Raw genomic sequence first — 18654 nt, forward strand, 5'->3', positions numbered from 1 at the left:
TTTATAAGTCACCCTATATCACATTCGAAAAGAAAGAGGGAATATTCTTGTCCCTTTTTTAAAAATAAGAAGACATTTCATCCGTTCCTAGAGATTATTTTGCCACCTTGAGAGAATTCTGAGGGACATGTAGGACTACCACACAAACCACACAGACCCACACATTGTAGGAATGACTTTGCACGCAGCATCCTATATTCTTTCTTTCTCCTTTTTCCACACTGAACATTTATAGAAGGAAGTTTTCCAGCTACTTCTACATCCTCACCACTACCACCTTTTGTTTCCCCAGCTTTTGGAGCTTCTAAGAAGTTATATTAGTTAGCTGCCTATCTCAAACACCCACATCCAGTTTCATTTCCTTCCAATCAGTTCATCATACTGCAGTTAGTAACCTTTTAAAAATCATATCTGAGCCTGTCACCACCACTGTCCTCACTCTGCAGCTCCTCCACTTCTTGAAACCCTTCACTTATTTTCCCCTTCATTCTTAAGATAAAGCTAAAACTCCTTACTGGGTCTCTATAGCCTTGAATGAGCTATCCCCTACAGTTTTCTCTGCTTGAGTCTCTCACCATTGGTCTTTGCTCAGGCTTTTCCCTTTGTCCTGTTCAGGGTTTCTCAACCTGGCACTATTGACATTTTAGGCCAGATAAGATGTCTTTGTTGTGGGGGACTGTCCTGTGCATTGTAAGATATTTAGCTGCGTCCTTTTCCTCTACTCACTAGATGCCAATAGTGTCTCCCAGTTGTGACAATCAGAAATGTCCCCAAACATTGCCACATGTTCCATGGCAAGTAAACCGCCACTGTCACCACCAATCCCATTGAGAACCACTGGCCTAGATAATGTCCTTTGGATTTCAGCTACTATATTCACGAAAACACCTTCCCTGACTAGGTCACAATTACCCTCTTTCCTAGGGACCTCTTTTCTCAGCAGTATGTACTACATGCACTGACAGTTGTATTTTTACATTCATGTTTGAGGGTGTATGATTACACCTTTACAACTAACCTGTAAACTTCTTAATGGCAGAGGCCATGCCTATTTTTGTTCGCTCTTGTGCCCATAGCATCTGGCATCTTGATTGACGCATAGCAGGTGCTTGATAAATATCTGGTGAATAAATGAACAGGTGGTGTCCAAATAAAGATCTGGTCAGTAAGAATCAGCAAATTATTTGTAGAGCCCAGATTCTTCTGTTTCCCCAGCCTTTGGAGTTTCTAAGAAATTATATTAATTATCTACAGTAAATAGAAATAAACGTATCTTTAAGCTTAGCCCAATGCATTAAAGTTAGAATTTCTTGTTCCTTATGTTTTTCAAAATCAGTAGTCCTGGGCTTCCCTAGTGGTGCAGTGGTTGAGAGTCGTCCTGCCAATGCAGGGGACACGGGTTCGAGCCCTGGTCCGGGAAGATCCCACATGCTGTGGAGCAGCTAAGCCCACGTGCCACAGCTACTGAAGCCCACGTGCCTAGAGCCCATACTCTGCAACAGGAGAGGCCACCACAATGAGAGGCCCGCGCACCGTAACGAAGGGGGCCCCCACTCGCCACAACTAGAGAGGGCCCTTATGCAGCAACGAAGACCCAATGCAGCCAAAATTTAATTAATTAATTAATTAATTTGAAAAAAATCAGTAGTCCCTCCCCTTAACTATCTCCTCTAGCACAGCCCCTCAAAAAAAAAAAAAAAGAAAGAAATTCCAGTGATTCTTCTTAAAGATGGTTTTGCATAAAGTTATTCTAAGATATTCAAGGCCTACTGGAATGGGTGGTGGTTTGGTTTTGTTTTGCGTGTGTCATATTTTAAAAACTGTTTGCAACAGACAAATGTTGCAACGTCCTGATATCTTCATCGTTTCCCCAGTACTGTCTACAGGGATTACCCATCAACTTCTTTTCGAGATAAACTATTAAGCAGTATAAATAATTAGACTTAGCTGTAATAATAATTCTTGATTACCACATGCTAATTGGTATCTTTTTCATCTTAGTCTGTAACAAAATTATCTTTTAATCAGATTCTCTAATTGAGCTTGATATGGTTTGTTTTCCTACCTTTTGAAGTAGGAAATGCTATATAAGTGTTCAGATGATAATAAATGATGATAAATAGTATCACCAAACCTAGACTGAAAATTAAGTTAAACCAGGAGAATGAATTTTTAGAAAACCTAAATTTGTTCTTTTATATCATAATAAATAGCTTAGCAATTTATTTCAGAAAAGGGAAGGAGAACAGTCAGATTGATTCCCTAGACTCATTGTTGAGTTGAACTGAAAATACTACATGTAATTTGCTATAGAAACATTCTCCTTTGATTGTTAGTTCTCCCTTTTCACACTGTTAAAACTACTGATATAAATGGTGTGTATATATATATATATATATATATATATATGGCAAATCATCAAACTAAACTAGAAAGTTTGGAATACAGCCTTTTTTTGCGGGGGGCTGTGTTGGGTCTTGTTGCTGCACGTGGGCTTTCTCTAGTTGCAGCGAGTGGGGGCTACTCTTAGTTGCGGTGCACGGGCTTCGCATTGCAGTGGCTTCTCTTGTTGTGGAGCAGGGGCTCTATGCACGCAGGCTTCAGCAGTTGCAGCACATGGGCTCAGTAGTTGTGGTACACAGGCCCTAGAGCACAGGCTCAGTAGTTGTGGCGCACGGGCTTAGTTGCTCCGTGGCATATGGGATCTTCCTGGACCAGGGATCAAACCCGTGTCCCCTGCATTGGCAGGTGGATTCTTAACCACTGCGCCACCAGGGAAGTCCTGGAATCCTTTTGAAGGATGTTTAAAACTATGTGCTCACAATTAAGAGGGTGGTGAATTGCCATGGTAGAGTAAAAATCAAAAGAAAAGACCAAGAAAAAGTCAGCAACAGTTCAAATTTAAAATAAAATTATGAGATACTAAGGCAAGGAAGAATGAAAAAATGAATCCCAAGAGTAAGGACAGCTATGGAGTGAAATATGAAAAGAACGCACAGGCTTTAGACAAAACCAGTCTAGGTTTGAATATAAACTCTGCCACAGGCCAGTTATTTATTTCCTCTCTGTATCCACTTTTAGCTGCTGTTCTCTCAAATAATATATTTTCTTTGAGTAGCATTTCTTCCCCAGTTCAGGAGGCCAGTGGTAATCTTTCCAACTTCCAGTCAAAATGTAAAATGTCCTGTCTCAAAATATCTTAGAGTTTAGTTGAAATGTACTCATATCAAGTGATTTAAAATTCTAAGGCATGTGGATTTTTAAAATGCCTTTCGTCTCAATTTTTATGTTGCCTGTGTTCTCATCTCATTTTCCAAAGTTTCTACTGACTGTGAATGGAAAGGTAGCATGCTAGGTGACTACTTTGTATGCTCTCAGAGAAGATTGAGGGAAGGCCTACTTCTCCTTAAAGGAAGTACCCATTTCTTTACTCTCTGATCAGTAAAACACCTTTTATCAGGACAAAGTTTTTCATCAAAGATTATACAAATAATTCTTGAGGGTACTATTTATTAAACATAGTGAGCACTTTACATGCAATTGTTATTACTATTTACTTCTTTTTTTTTTACTTTTTATTTTATTTATTTATTTTTGGCTGCATTGGGTCTTTGTTGTGGTGCGTGAGCTTCTCATTGCGGTGGCTTCTCTTGTTGCAGAGCACGGGCTCTAGAGTGCAGGCTCAGTAGTTGTGGCACATGGGGTCAGTAGTTGTGGCTCACCAGCTCTAGAGCACAGGCTCAGTAGCTGTGGCGCACGGGCTTAGTTGCTCTGCGGCATGTGGGATCTTCCCGGACCAGGGCTCGAACCCGTGTTCCCTGCATTAGCAGGCGGCTTCTTAACCACTGTGCCACGAGGGAAGTCCCTTTTTTGCTGTTTTGGACAATGCTTCTGTGAGCATTTCTTAGTGCAAGATAGATGAGCACATAGTGGAACCTAGAATATGATAAAAGGGACAACATAGAAGAGGGAAAAGGTGAATAAAAGAGAGACTGGACATAAGCAAGATAACCCTTCATTGTGATAAGTTAACTTAGTTTTGTCTAGGGTCAAATTTTGTCTAGGCAGGTGTGCCTGTGGCCTGCCATGTCAGGCTACTCACCTCCCCAGGTGTCAGGGAAAGAATTATTGAGTGTTGACCATTACATCTCTGGTGGTGAGGTTTAGGGTCAGTTTTATACAGGTTTGAATGCTGTACTGATGACTGAAAGAAATATGCCTTTCCCCAAATGGCTTCTAGTCTCAGTGTAACTATGGAATGGCCCAGCTACGTAAGTGTGCCTTTGGACTGTGGTATTTTTAGTATAGTATATCATGGTATGACAGTCCTAAGGTCCCAGAGAGAATATAAGCCCTACCTCCAAAATTTATTGTAATTTTAAGAGTAAATAATTCCCCTCCCTTGACCAGAAATAATTATTTGTAGATTTATTTCTTGGACAGTTCTGGAAAGTAATCATTAGTATCACTGGGTTTAGGGAAAGGTATCCCTATTACCTATTCCTAAATCAAAGGGTTTGTCTAGTTATATATGAAAATCTGAATAGATGTAATGAATCAGTTACATATTCTGAAAGGTTAGAACAGATAATAGCCTTGAAAAAGCCTTTTGGTTTATAGTATGTTTGGCAAGAGGACAGAGAAAAGGTTCTGAAAAAAGATTAGGCATGTAATGGAGTTTTTCACTCTCTGATATCCTAAGCTGAAGTAAGTCAGAGGACAGAACCAAAGAACCAGGGAACTTTAGAGCTTCTAAGGCCTTACATTTGTTGCAGTCTTTCTTCCTTTCTCTCTTTCTCTCTTTTTCTTTCTTTCTTTCTTTCTTTCTTCTTTCTTTTCTTTCTCTTTTCTTTCTTTTCTTTCTTTCTTTCTAAGATTTTAACCTTATTTTTATTTAATTTTAGATTTTCTCCAATGAGAGAGACCTGGACATATTTCTTAAAGAGCATGACCAAGTGTAACTTTAAAATCATGATTAAAATGACATGTTCTGATGTTCTCACCAAATACAGGATGAGAATTCCCAGAAAATAACATTAAGCATATGACTCGTAACAAACCATATGCAGAACATTGGCTCATTGTCAGGTTGCCAGAGTCTTATTGGAAGACAAAGTCCCCAGTTTTACCACACAAGAAAATTTCCATAACTCAGTCATTGAACTCGGGGGATGGGGTTGGCTGGAGCAGGGACTTTTTACCAGATACAGAATGTTCCATGCTCTTCTTTGCTGTCTCCTATTTCTAAGTTAACTTGACATTTGACCTCAAGAGTCGGACTTGCCTGTGGCAAGAGAGATCATTTTAACCAGTGAGTAATTAAGTGCTTGAATCTTAATGTTGTTTCTTGTTCCTCACTCTGTAAGTGGTCAGAATGAGCTATATTGGTCTGGACATTTTCTTCTACAGAAAGAAAATCTATCCTTTCATTTTATTTTATTATTTATTTATTTATTTATTTTTTGACTGTGTTGGGTCTTCGTTGCTGCACACGGGCTTTCTCTAAGTTGCAGCGAGAGGGGGCTACTCTTTGTTGCAGTGCACGGGCTTCTAACTGCAGTGGCTTCTCTTGTTGCAGAGCACAGCTTTAGGCGCGCGGGCTTCAGTGGTTGTGGTACGTGGTCTCTGTAGTTGTGGCTCATGGGGCCCAGAGCACAGGCTCAGTAGTTGTGGCACATGGGCTCAGTTTCTCTGCAGCATGTGGGATCTTCCCGGACCAGGGCTCAAACCCATGTCCCCTGCATTGGCAGATGGATTCTTAACCACTGCACCACCAGGGAAGTCCCTACCCTTCCATTTAAAAATATACAAACCTGGTTTATGTATTTGATTCTCTTTGACTTTTTTTGATCATTGTAAAATAATCAGAAAAAGTTATGGAAGTGTGGAACACAAATAACTGTATTAATCGGAGGAGGATACAGAGGTTTTAAGACCCCAGCTGCTGAGAATCAGTTGTACATGCTGATTTTAATATAATCTTCTGTACTTCATGTAGAAAACTCCTTCTTTTTCATGTCCGCTTCCTGTAGTTTACCTTCTCTGTTTTTTGTTTTTTTTTTTTTGAGGTATGTGGGCCTCTCACTGTTGTGGCCTCTCCCGTTGTGGAGCACAGGCTCCGGACGAGCACGCTCAATGGCCATGGCTCACGGGCCCAGCCGCTACCACGGCATGTGGGATCTTCCCAGACCGGGGCACGAACCCGTATCCCCTGCATCGGCAGGCGGACTCTCAACCACTGCGCCACCAGGGAAGCCCTACCTTCTCTTTTGACTCTTAACTCCTTTGTATTTTTCTTATAGATATTGGGAAGCAGATAGTTAAAGGTTAAAGCAAGAACTCTGGAGTTAGACTGTAAGGTGAGAAATGGACATTTTATTAGGAAGTTACTATTAACCATAATTAGAGCATTTCTGTAGAATGATGAAAACTAAAACCCAATTATATTAACCTACATAGTGGGTAAAGAAAAAGGCCAAGGTCATACCTGACGCATTTTAAGTGTTCTATAAATATTTGTTGACTAATTGAATTCATTTATTCATTATTAGGAGAGACCTCTGTGTATTTTAGGCTGAGGGAAATACTCTGGTTAAAAGCTAGAGATGGAAGATACAAATGAAGAAAAGGAAGGACGTGGGTTGGATATAACATTTAGTAAGCACTCAGTGTGCCAGATGCTTTACATTTGTTTTTATGAATATGCATAATAAAACCTATAAGGTACTTACTATCACTGTCTTCATGGGGAAACTGAAACATATTTAAATTCATGTAAATGGTAAGAGCTGTAAGGAGATAGGATCAAAAGCCTGAGTGGTTTGATTTATTCTCCTTAACCACTTCTTCCTTCAAAACTGGAATGAAGGGACTTCCCTGGTGGCACAGCGGTTAAGAATCCACCTGCCAATGCAGGGGACACAGGTTCAAGCCCTGGCCCGGGAAGATCCCACATGCCTTGGAGCAACTAACGCCGTGCCCACAACTACTGAGCCTGCGCTCTAGAGCCCACGTGCCACAGCTACTGAGGTAATCTTGAAGTTGGAGATTTGGACGAGAGTGCTAGTTTCAAATGGCTGCCTCGTGAATGTGATAGGGAGTCAGCATGAGTTCTTTCTGTCTACTGTCCTTGTTCACACTTGTATTGACCTGGCACAGCTGAAACTAGTTACTACCGGTGTTACTTTGAGAAAACTACTGGGTTTTGTACTGTAGGTTTAAATGCATTTTTTTTCCTCTCCCTCTCATCACCCTTCTAGATTAAGTTCATTGAGGGCAGAGATCCTGGCTTTTGTTTTTAAGGTTATCTACTGCATTTAGCGAGTTTCTGCCTAATGGTTGGAGTAACTAGATTTTTCTTGATGAGTTTAAATTCGTTTTCAATACTGTCACTTTTTTCACTCACAGTCAAGCCACTTTGAATGATATAAAGGCCAGTGAGCTTCCGTGTTATTTCACCTTAAATTTGAAATTCCACAAACTATTCTTTATTCTTGACCTTTGGGTCTGTGGGTCCCTGTTGCTGATTTCTTTCTTTCTTAGAACTCAGTGGGTCATCCAAGCAGCAGCAGTTGATTTTTAACAGGGTTTTGTTTTAGCAGCCAATCACTTTTACTTGGTTCTTATATAAGACCACTTCTTTAGCTCTGCCCTCATTCGTTAACATAAATGCCTGTTTGGCTTCTATTGCTCAACTCAAAATTCTGAAATGAGGTTTTGTTTTCAAAAGCTTCCCTTTAATGATAGCGTATTTCAAAGAGTATGTGCTAATTGTAAGGAGGTCTTACCTTCATCCTGATTCTTACAGAAAACAATTCCAAATGTTCAAAAGCAAGTGCAGGGCTTCCCTGGTGGCACAGTGGTTAAGAATCCGCCTGCCAATGCAGGGGACATAATTCCTGGTCCGGGAAGATCCCACATGCCGTGGAGCAGCTAAGCCCGTGCGCCACAACTACTGAGCCTGTGCTCTAGAGCCTGTGAGCCACAACTACTGAGCCCGCGTGCCACAACTACTGAAGCCCGTGTGCCTAGAGCCCATGCTCGGCAACAAGAGAAGCCACTGCAATGAGAAGCCCGCACACTGCAACGAAGAGTAACCCCTACTCGCTGCAACTAGAGAAAGCCCACGTGCAGCAACGAAGACCCAATGCAGCCAAAAATAAACAAATTTTTTTAAAAAAGAAGGGCTTCCCTGGTGGCGCAGTGGTTGAGAGTCCACCTGCCGATGCAGGGGACACGGGTTCGTGCCCCGGTCCGGGAAGATCCCACATGCCACGGAGCGTCTTGGCCCGTTATGCGTGGCCGCTGAGCCTGCGCGTCCGAAGCCTGTGCTCCGCAATGGGAGAGGCCACAACAGTGAGAGGCCCGCATACCACATAAAAACAAAAAAGAAAAGAAAAGCAAGTGCAATTGAGGGTTACTTTTTTTGAAAGACGCCTATGATAGAAGTATGCTGTGAGGCAGTAGAAACAGTACACCTGATGTTTCTGGATAAAGCAGTGGTCTTCCTTCTACACAGCCGCTAGGAAACTGATGGTGTCATGTGTTTATAATTCTACTCAGCGCACAATGGACTAACTTGAGTACAAAAGAGGTTTTAATAATTTGAAAGGGGCACAGCTGTGAATGAAATTCAAGATGTTTTAATCCCAAATGCTGAGGTTGAATCACAACGAATTTTAGATGGTACCAGAGACTATCAACTCAAACTTGTATATATGAGAAAGCCCTAGATTTTAACTCTTTCATTTCAGTCACATGGGATTACTGGATCCCATTTTTACCGGGTTAAATATGTTTATTTGCAGCCAACACCAGTTCATTTACTTGTCATATTCCTGGGTTCATGGATTAATTAGGGATCAATTTGTTTCTTTTTTTCTTTTTTCTTTCTCTAATCTCTGAGGACTGAAAGGCTATAAATATTAATAGATGTTAGCATGATGGCCTTTGGCTTCTTCAGAAAGATTGTTTGATAAACTACCTCCCCTCTGCCTTGCCTGCCTCTTCTCCTGAGCAGCCTACCTAAGGAGGAAAGACTTTGTTTCATTTGCAGGGAAATCTATCATTGTTGAATCAGGTCAGGAGTCTGAGATCCATTCTGAGTCACTATGAATAGAGTTCTAGTATTGGTCGGGGCCCCAGGGAAACTGGTGGTTAAATACTGTGAGAATCTTTATCAGACAGGAAATGACAACTCATTAAAGTACTAACCGTTAAGCCTGTTTAGATCCTGGCCTCCCTGCCCAGTGGGGGCAGGGCCGGGGGTGGGGTTGGTTATGGCGGTGTGGTGTTTAACTCTACAGTGTTTGACCAACATGTGCACGTTTCTGAAAACAAAGAATTATTTATAAGACTGTTATCAAGAAAGGGACTTGCTAGGCCATCTTGTCACTGAACTTCTACCTACCTTACTATCATTGCCTCTTTTGTTCAGAAGACAGATCAGCATGTAATGGAGGTGGGATAGGGAGGGGCTTTTATTTCATCCCTGAAAATATATCCTACCAGTACCTTAATTGTAAAATTTAATCTCTTTAGCAGAAGAGCCTGTAGCTTCAGTCTAGAAGAGTCTGTTTACAGCTCTACTTACTTCTCAGCTCCCAGGACAGATCTCAATTGATAGAATTCTCTGGAGTCAAATTTGACTTATTGATTTACATACAGTGATCCTCACCCAATCAAGAAAATTCTAAAGACCCTGATATTCATTTAAAACATAAGTTTAACTGTGGGCACAGGATTTCAGTCTCTTGAGATTTGGCTATTCAGGTTCTTAAAGGCCCTCTTTATAGTGGCCTATAGGAGCCACTATAAAGGATGGAAGGATGAGCAAAAAAGAGACACTTAATCTGGATCTTTGTAGAAATAGCTTTCTTTTCTCTAATATGTTACCTAACAGTTTTGCCTTGAGTTGGTCTGCTAACTAAGCCTTAAGATATTTTTGACCTTTTGGGAACAAGGTATAGTATCTGTACCCCTTGCAGTTTAGTTTACTGGTCTAAACCAGTGGTCTCCACCATTGGAGTGGGACTAAAAAGAACTTCTATTTATATTTATTTTTATCTTTGTTATTTTTTGTGTATTTTTTGTAATGTACATAACATTATTATGGTAGTATATGTACATATAATTTATATGGCTATACATACATGGAGGATATAGTTTACCATCAGTCTGATTGGCACTCCCTCAATCCACATGTCAGAAGATGACAAATCATGGATTACAAACATAGGCTAGGGTTAGAGTAAGAGTTCCATGGTACAAAAGGGGCTTATAGTGGGCATGCTGCAATTTATTGTTTTTTCTATGTCCCATTAATCAGAAATATTTGCTAATGATAGCATGAAAGCTGTCATAATTAGTAAGACATTTAGTAACAATTAAAAATAAATAAAAAACAATTAAAAAATAAATAAAAAACAATTAAAAACAAATAAAAAAAATTTTTAAGATTCCATCCATATTTTATCCATTTTAATTTGTATTTGTACATTTTACTATTTGCGTAAGTACATATATCAAAAATGTTCGCAGACCATTGGTCTAGGCTCCTCTGCCCTTAAAAGCTGCTTTTGGTGCTATCAAAAAGTAGTCTACTTCAAAAGATCTCTATTATGCTTTCTGAATTATAGCAGCAGTAAACTTGATTAAACCTTTCCTTTCCCTTTCTTTTAATACTACCCCGACCTGAATCTTCTTCTAAAAACATTTTCTCACATTCATAAGCTTTCCGTGGTTTAACTAACCACACCCTGAGAGTGTTATTTCCATGTTCTGATTAATCATTAGAGGAATGTTAAATAAATCAGCCTCAAAGTACTGCACAAATAGTGAAACGAAGGTTAAAAAAAATTTTTTTGCCCATACTTTTTTTTTTCTAAGAAAGATAAAGGCTTACTGCCCTATAGCCTTACTAGGAATCCATGTCAGACAGTATGTTTTCTGGAACGCCAATGATACGACTTACACAATCACATTAATGCTAAGATCTTCAAAAAAAGTGGTTAAGAAAGCAGAGCCTGTATTAAAAATTTACTTTATTAATACCTGTTTAATTCCCATAGGCATATCAACTGCTTAACCTTTATATAGGCCCTGTGTAAATAGGGCTAAACAAGACAAATCAATTTTTTAAAAGTTTTTGTTACTTCTGTGTTATTAAGCACTGTGCCCCAGTTTTATGATGGCACATAATAATAAAAAACACTCATCTGGGTGGAAAAGTCCAAACAGAATCATGAACAGGAAAATTTCGGGTCTTTTAATAGCAAGTCCTAGATTGATGACTATGTCCGTGATGGAGAAGAGAATCAAAGTAAATCAAATGGTGTGTTTTTTATATCTGGTGAACCAATTTGTTTGAGACCTACAAAATTTGAAAGGAGTCCCTTGAAAACAGAATAACAATGACTGATGAATTTTTTGGAATGGGTGTATGCTCATAAAATGAAAATGTAAGCATTGTGAAAAACTGGAGTACTCACATCACCCACTCTATGCAACCTCTGCCGATTGTGGTGCTTCCTCTGGTAGATTTTCTGGCTTTTTGTGGGAACACAATGCAGACCTTTATTTATAAGGAGTCAATATGGGGAGAGTTTAAAATACAGATTTCTTATCAGAGAAGTGATTTCCACAGAGTCACAGATGCATTAAAAAACATAGAAAAATAATAGATTATGTTTGCATAATGGTCAGGGCCCTTGACAGAATTTTGCAAAGAAGTTTGTCTTGTTTTTATTTTAACACATACTTAGGTATATAAGCATGGCAAAATATTGTTCCCATGAAACCACTTTTGAGCTCTGAGTGGGTTTATTAGACTTCTGTGGAATTTTTTCTTTACTCTTTTTCCCCTCTTTTGTTTGCATTTTCTGAGGTGTTTTGTTTGTTTCTTTATTAAAATCAGTAACAAAAGTTCAAAAATTGCCATTAGAATAAGTTGTTGGAAATTTGTTTCTTCATGAAAATTATATTATCTGAAAAATGTGTGTGCCAAGAAAATAAATATCAAGATATTACTATCCACAAAATTTTTTTACCCACTATGCTGAAGGTCTACAGCAAGGAGAAGTAGATGAGATCAATTTTATTCTTGCTTTTGTTTTCCTTTGTTTTTTTCTTTTCTTCTTTAAGCCTTTCTCACCTAGAGAAAATGGCTGTTTACGGCTAGTTTAAGTATATTTAAATCCAACCACTGACTAGAAAATAGTAACTCTAATACTTTGAACTTAATCAGCACCTAATGACAGATGGAGAACTTCACCCACCCACCATGGGTTGAGATGAGGGTCCTTAGCCAGGTGCACAAGGTACTCTGAATTTAATGGCTTTCAGAAAATGGCACTTAAGTTATTTCCTGAGCCAACTATAAAAAGACACTGAACTGTGATTCAAGTTATTCCTTCCTCATGTGTGTACCTTAAATTAATCCTAAATGTAAGAATGGACTCTTACTTGTGTCTGCTGCTTGAAAATAACTTGAGGGATGAAGTCGTGAGATGGCGTTATTGTTTTCCTTAAATGTATGCTAAGAGTGAAAACTAATTTCAATTTTTATCTAAAGAACTTAAAGAACTTTCGTGTTAATTAAGAAAACTTTAGTATAAGAGTGCTTTGTATAAGCTGAGGCATGTGTGCCCTTAAGCCATTGTTTGTAGACATAGAGAAATGAAAATAAAACTAAAATTTTGATGAATATATTTTAAAAATTAAGAGGACCTGACGAATAATTCATTATGTAACACTTAATACCTAGTTTTCAAATATGTTAACATTTTACATTTTTTCAGATCATGTGGCATTTTTTCATAATAGTTTTGGTTAATATATTGCTGTAAAAACTTTTAACTTCTCTATTTTCACCTGTTCCTAGTCTCTTACGAAAAACTGAATCTCCCATCCCACCACCAAAAACTCTCTAAAGCATGTAACAAACACCATAGCCTCTTGAAAAATTAATCTCTGCATTAGCCCAAGGTAATTCTTTGAAAGTTACACATCATGTAAATGTGTAATGACATATATTCTCTATCAGCTAAAAAAGTAGGTCTTAATGGACTTAGAATGGCAAATAATTTATGGTTTCTAGTTATTTTGAAAGGAATCTAGAATGATTGTTGCCAGTCCCTTCCTCATTCCCCTCAACAACAACAGCAAAGTAGAACCTTTCTACCATTGGGTCTTGGTTCTTAATTTTCTCTTTAAATAATGGCTTGACCCTGGAGCCCAAGAATGATTTGAGGAAAACTGTAAGCCATATTTTTGCTTAACGTCAGTCTGAAGTTAGAGGTCTGAAGAAAGAACAAGACACATAATGGAACCCAACTCTTGGAGGACATCAAAAAGGGAATTTTCAAGTCATTTCTTGTACAACCTAGCTGTTCAAATAAGCATACAATCATTTCAGCCTCTCTAAATAAGTTTTTTTTAACTTTCAAAAATAAAAACTGGCTTGACTATAGCCATCCTTGGGAGTTTAAAATAATGACATAAGTTATTGTTATTAAGGGTGAAAGAATCAATTTCTGGGAATTCCCTGGCAGTGCAGTGGTTAGGACTTGGCACTTTCACTGCCATGGACCTGGGTTCAATCCCTAGTCGGGGAACTAAGATCCTGCAAGCTGTGCCTGTGGCCAAAAGAATTTCTGAAGGAAAGTTCTTACAAATCTGTAATCTTCAAAGCCAATCTTTTTGTGCATTTATTTTACTGGATTTTTTTTTTATATTCATGTGGTTTATTTCAAGTGTAAGTGGATGAGCAATTTGCATTCCTTTATGCATTATATAAAGAACTACCCAAGGGAGGTCTGTTTTTTTTTTTTTTTAATAAATTTATTTATTTATTTTTGGCTGTGTTGGGTCTTTGTTTCTGTGCGAGGGCTTTCTCCAGTTGCGGCGAGCGGAGGCCACTCTTCATCACGGTGTGCGGGCCTCTCACTGTCACGGCCTCTCCCGTTGTGGAGCACAGGCTCCAGACGCGCAGGCTCAGTAGTTGTGGCTCACGGGCTTAGTTGCTCCGCGGCATGTGGGATCTTCCCAGACCAGGGCTCGAACCCGTGTCCCCTGCATTGGCAGGCAGATTCTTAACCACTGCGCCACCAGGGAAGCCTGGGAAGTCTGTTTTAAAGAGAAAATTTGTACTATTGTTGCTCCTTTGTAGAAGAATCATTACTAATAAACAGCAACAGAGCTCAGAGACAGCTCTTCTGGTTTATCGTACTAATGTAAGGCCACGTAAAAGTCTATAAGAGGACTTAACCCACAGTCTCCCTTCCTTCTCCGTTTTCCTTTGTTTTTGTTTTTTTTTTAATATTATTTATGTGGGATCTTTAGTTGCGGCACACAGGACCATTTTTTAGTTGCAGCATGCGGTATCTAGTTCCCCGACCAGTTATCGAACCCAGGCCCCCTGAATTGGGAGTGCAGAGTATTAATCACTGGACTACGGGGGAAGTCCCACTTCTCCATCTTTGATGTCTGTCATACAGGTCTTCGGGAATCATCAATGCACTCATTGCTTCTACTACATATGTCTATCCAGGCCTTTTTACATATCCTTCAGTATTCATTAAAGGACTTTTTAAACAACTTCACCCCACACTGATCTCTCTTTTTTCCCTTCAATTTCTTTGGAATATATCTTCTGTGCCAAAAAGTTGAGAAATTTATTATTGATTTGTAAATTCTTTTGTTTGCAAATCAGGTCGTGTGTGTGTGTGTGTGTGTGTGTGTGTGTGTGTGTGTGTGTGTGTGTTTTGACTCTCTGTAATGAATGATTTTAAGTTCTTGGACATAGACTATTTCTTGCAGTTTTTTTCTTTCCCCATAGTACCAATTACAGTGTTGGATATAAAATAAGGACTCCATTAAGGGTGTGGTGGTTGATAATTAAAAGGATCAAAGAAAAGTGTCAGCCAGGAGTTATGTATTTGTTCACCTCTTGTAAATATAGTAGCAAGAAATTTCTCTTCCTCTCCTCCTGCTTTTTTTTTTTTTTTTTTTTCTTGCGTTATGCGGGCCTCTCACTGTTGTGGCCTCTCCCGTTGCGGAGCGGACGCGCAGGCTCAGCTGCCACGGCTCACGGGTCCATCCGCTCCACGGCATGTGGGATCTTCCCGGACCGGGGCACGAACCCGTATCCCCTGCATCGGCAGGCGGACTCTCAACCACTGCGCCACCAGGGAAGCCCTCCTCCTGCTTTTTGTTACAGAAAGCAGCAACTGAATTGTTCTAGAAAAAGAGCAGTGAAGTTAATTTAATACTTAAAAAAGGAGAACATAAGGCACTGTTGCAAATACATAAAATACCTTTTGCTGGCCCCAGGAAAAACATTGGGCTCATTTAGCTTTTAGCCCTATTATTATCAGATGAGAAAATAAAGGGTATAGAAAATAGAGATGTTTGGTTTTCTAAGTTGCCCCAAGTTACCTTTTTTTTTAAATGCCTGCAAGCATTTCTAAAACAGAAGCCTGGTACCTACAGTTGCCAAACCGGTTTAACAGCACTACCTCCACATATTCTAGGTGAGAGGGAGCTCCGAGTACATAAACTTATCAGAGATCACTGTCCCAGTCATCTCAGAACAAGTTGTTTAGTAATGTACTGTAGTTTCTGTGCAAACCACCTACCATAAACCACGAAGTGATTCAAGGTTCGCAGTTCCTTCTTTGTTCCTTTGTTAATCACTGACTTCTGACTAGTGGGAGGTGCCTCCCAAATTTGCTAATGCATTCTTTTTGGATAAGGATGACGCACAGATTGTCCTAATAAGGACTTGGATTGAGAAAGGACCGCCCCCTCTGAGAAGATGGGACAAGTCAGAGAGAGGGCGGGCAGTTTCTTTTTCAACTAGGGATGACACAAGCATAAGTCATTTCCTTATTAATCGGTTCAAACCAGTTCTTACAGGAACTGGTGGTGATAAATGTGAGACTTCTCAGAAGTCATTCATTTTATTCTTCGTACCACACCAGTGTGCAGCAGCATCAGCTGAGAGCTGGCCTCACTCTGAGAACTAACTCTTCTACTAGAAGGGACTCTCAGCTCCTATTTTCTTCTTAAACATTTGGAGGGAGAGACTTTTCTCCTTTATGGGGTTGTGAAAGGATGAATTCTGATCCATTGAAAAGCGTTCACAGGATTTCGCCAGCTCTGCTGATTGTTGTTGGGTTTTTTCCTCCTTCTGTCTAATCCCTGCTTTTTGAGTTGAGGCGGTAAGTGGATTTTTCTTTAACATTTTTCCTGCTTTTCTTCCCGAATGTATCTTTTTCCTTGGGTTATTGTACCCTGCTTCCAGTGCTGTCCCTGGCATAGGTCCATCTCTGCAGAAGCCATTCCAGGAATACCTGGAGGCCCAGCGTCAGAAGCTTCACCACAAAAGTGAAACAGGCGCACCACAGGTGAGACTTTCCTCTGTCTTCTTCTCTTCCCCCCACCCCCCACAGTTTCAGGGCGAAGTTACATTCACAGCGCTCACTGGCATTTTTAGGCAAATAGAATGAGGTTTGTCAGTCTTAGCAGAAGTTTGAGGCTCGGTTTACTCTCTACTGGCAAATGTGCCTTTGTCTAGATCAGAAAATGTATTGATAACTTCTATTTTGTACATCTTCTCCCAGAAACAAGCCTTGGGCTAATGAAAAATAATGGATCTGTTATGTAGAATGAGTTATTACCTTGATCTTAAATTATTTATTTATAAGTAGCAAGTATACTTTCCAAGTGAATTAAAAAGTTAAAATTTATAGCATAACAAAGTATTGGACTTACTGAGTTCATTTGAATATCTTCCTTCATTTTTGCTCTATTTTTCTTTTCACAGATGAGAAAATAATTTTTTTTAATATAAACCAAAGCTGTTAACATAACTGAACTTAAAAACTTAATTAAATTAAGCCTGCCTTTCCTATAAACAGTTCTGCAGCAAAGGAAATGACTAGAAGAGGATGAGTAAGCAATAACCTGAAATGGGAAACTTGAAGGAAGCACATAGTGTTTTTCTTGTTTGGTTGGGGTTTTTTTGTTTTTTGTTTTTTGATGGCCTTACACTCTTTACGTGGCCCTTTGCTGCCCTCAGTTGACCAAACATGACTCCAGAAATAGATAACATTTATATTTTAAAAGCTGCTCCTAATCCTGGAACAAGAATATATACACATGTAACTATCTTGACACTACTCTCTGTAAGTATCTCCATGGTGACTTCAGATAGTAAGATTTAATCAAAGACTTTATGTAGTGAAAGATAAGGGATGACTTCACACTCACCCCATTCTAAACTATATGAATCAACATTGACTTTATATCTAACAAAGTGAAATCTTAATAGCTGGGTATAAGAAGGCCTGAATGTAGATTTCACAGTAGCTGAAGACACAAGACTTTTCATTTTTAATTGTTTAGGCTTTATAAGTTGTAAGCTCCAGGTTCTCATTACTTTCGTTAAAACATGGTAGGTGGTCCCCTTTTTACTACTGAACTAATGAAGCATTTCTCGTGGCTTGTTCTGCCTTTCTTCCTGCAGGGAGAAAACTGGTTGTCCTGGATGTTTGAGAAGTTGGTTGTTGTAATGGTGTGTTACTTCATCCTGTCCATCATTAACTCCATGGCACAAAGTTATGCCAAACGAATCCAGCAGCGGTTGAACTCAGAGGAGAAAACTAAATAAGCAGAAAAGTTTTAACTGCAAAAATTTAAATGGACGGGTTCTGCCTTAAATTGGGAGGACTCCAAACCAGGAAGGAAAATTCCCTTTTCCAACCTGTATCAATTTTAATTTTTTTTTTCCCCCCTGAAAGCAGTTTAGTCCATATCTTGCACTGACAATACTCTTCCTTTGTTAAGGTAAGGTATCCACCGTCAATTCAATCCAAATTGTATTTTATTAGGGTGGAATGTGATATTAAGCAGCAAACTTAACAAAAACTGGCCTTCTATTTGTTATTTTCAAAAGCCCACATGGTACAATTAAAGAATTCCGGACACCAAAAACAAAAATGGTTCCTAAGTATGTCCAATATGTCAAGCTTTTTAGGCTTGTCACAAATGACTTCTTTGTTTTTCTAAGTCATCAAAAGTGTATATAAATTATACTAGATTGGATAACAGTCTTGCATGTCTATTATGGTAAAATTTAATATGCCATTCTGCCCACCCCTTCCTCTCCCACCTTTGAAAAAAGGCCATTTTATGATGCATTGCACACCCTCTTTGGGAAACTGATCTTTCAATTTTGAGACAGTATAAGGAAAATCTTGTTGGTGTCTCGCAAATGAGCTGACACCATTTTTTATTCTGTATATTTAGAATGAAGTCATGAAAAAACTTTATAAAGACATCTTTGATCATTCCAAAATTGTGTCCGTTTTCTTGAGCGTTTTGATATTTTTACTTCCTTTTAGCTTCTACCAACTAAATGCAACCTTGCCATATCCACCTACAACCGCAGTTTCTTAAGCCTTCATTTATTTGCATGAAAGGGCCACCACCAAAGCATTTTTTGTTGGGCTGGAATTGGGCAGCTGGCTACACACTGCTGAAATGGCACCTTAGGGACTGGTATATCAAGGGGACTTCTTGGCTTGTGAAAACAGGAGGGATGTTAGTATACAAATCACAGGACATGGAGAGGAAAATGACTCGTTTTTTAAA

General features: G+C 39.2%; 1 protein-coding gene across 3 annotated transcripts in view; it reads left to right on the forward strand.

The window, feature by feature from the left end:
• The window catches only part of VMP1 (vacuole membrane protein 1), a 132677-nt gene extending 114319 nt beyond the window's left edge, over window positions 1-18358 (forward strand). The window contains exons 11-12 of one of the 3 annotated variants that reach the window (XM_007449074.1): window positions 16304-16406; window positions 17528-18358. In XM_007449074.1, coding sequence (XP_007449136.1) covers window positions 16304-16406; window positions 17528-17671 — 247 coding nt within the window. In that variant the 3' untranslated portion in view covers window positions 17672-18358. The remainder of the gene's footprint in view (window positions 1-16303; window positions 16407-17527) is intronic. The other 2 variants (XM_007449076.1, XM_007449075.1) reach the window with 2 other exon arrangements.
• The last annotated feature ends 296 nt before the right edge of the window (window positions 18359-18654 follow it).

The sequence above is a fragment of the Lipotes vexillifer genome, unplaced genomic scaffold (assembly GCF_000442215.2).
Source record: "Lipotes vexillifer unplaced genomic scaffold, Lipotes_vexillifer_v1.1 scaffold433, whole genome shotgun sequence".
In the NCBI taxonomy this organism is placed as follows: domain Eukaryota; kingdom Metazoa; phylum Chordata; class Mammalia; order Artiodactyla; family Lipotidae; genus Lipotes; species Lipotes vexillifer.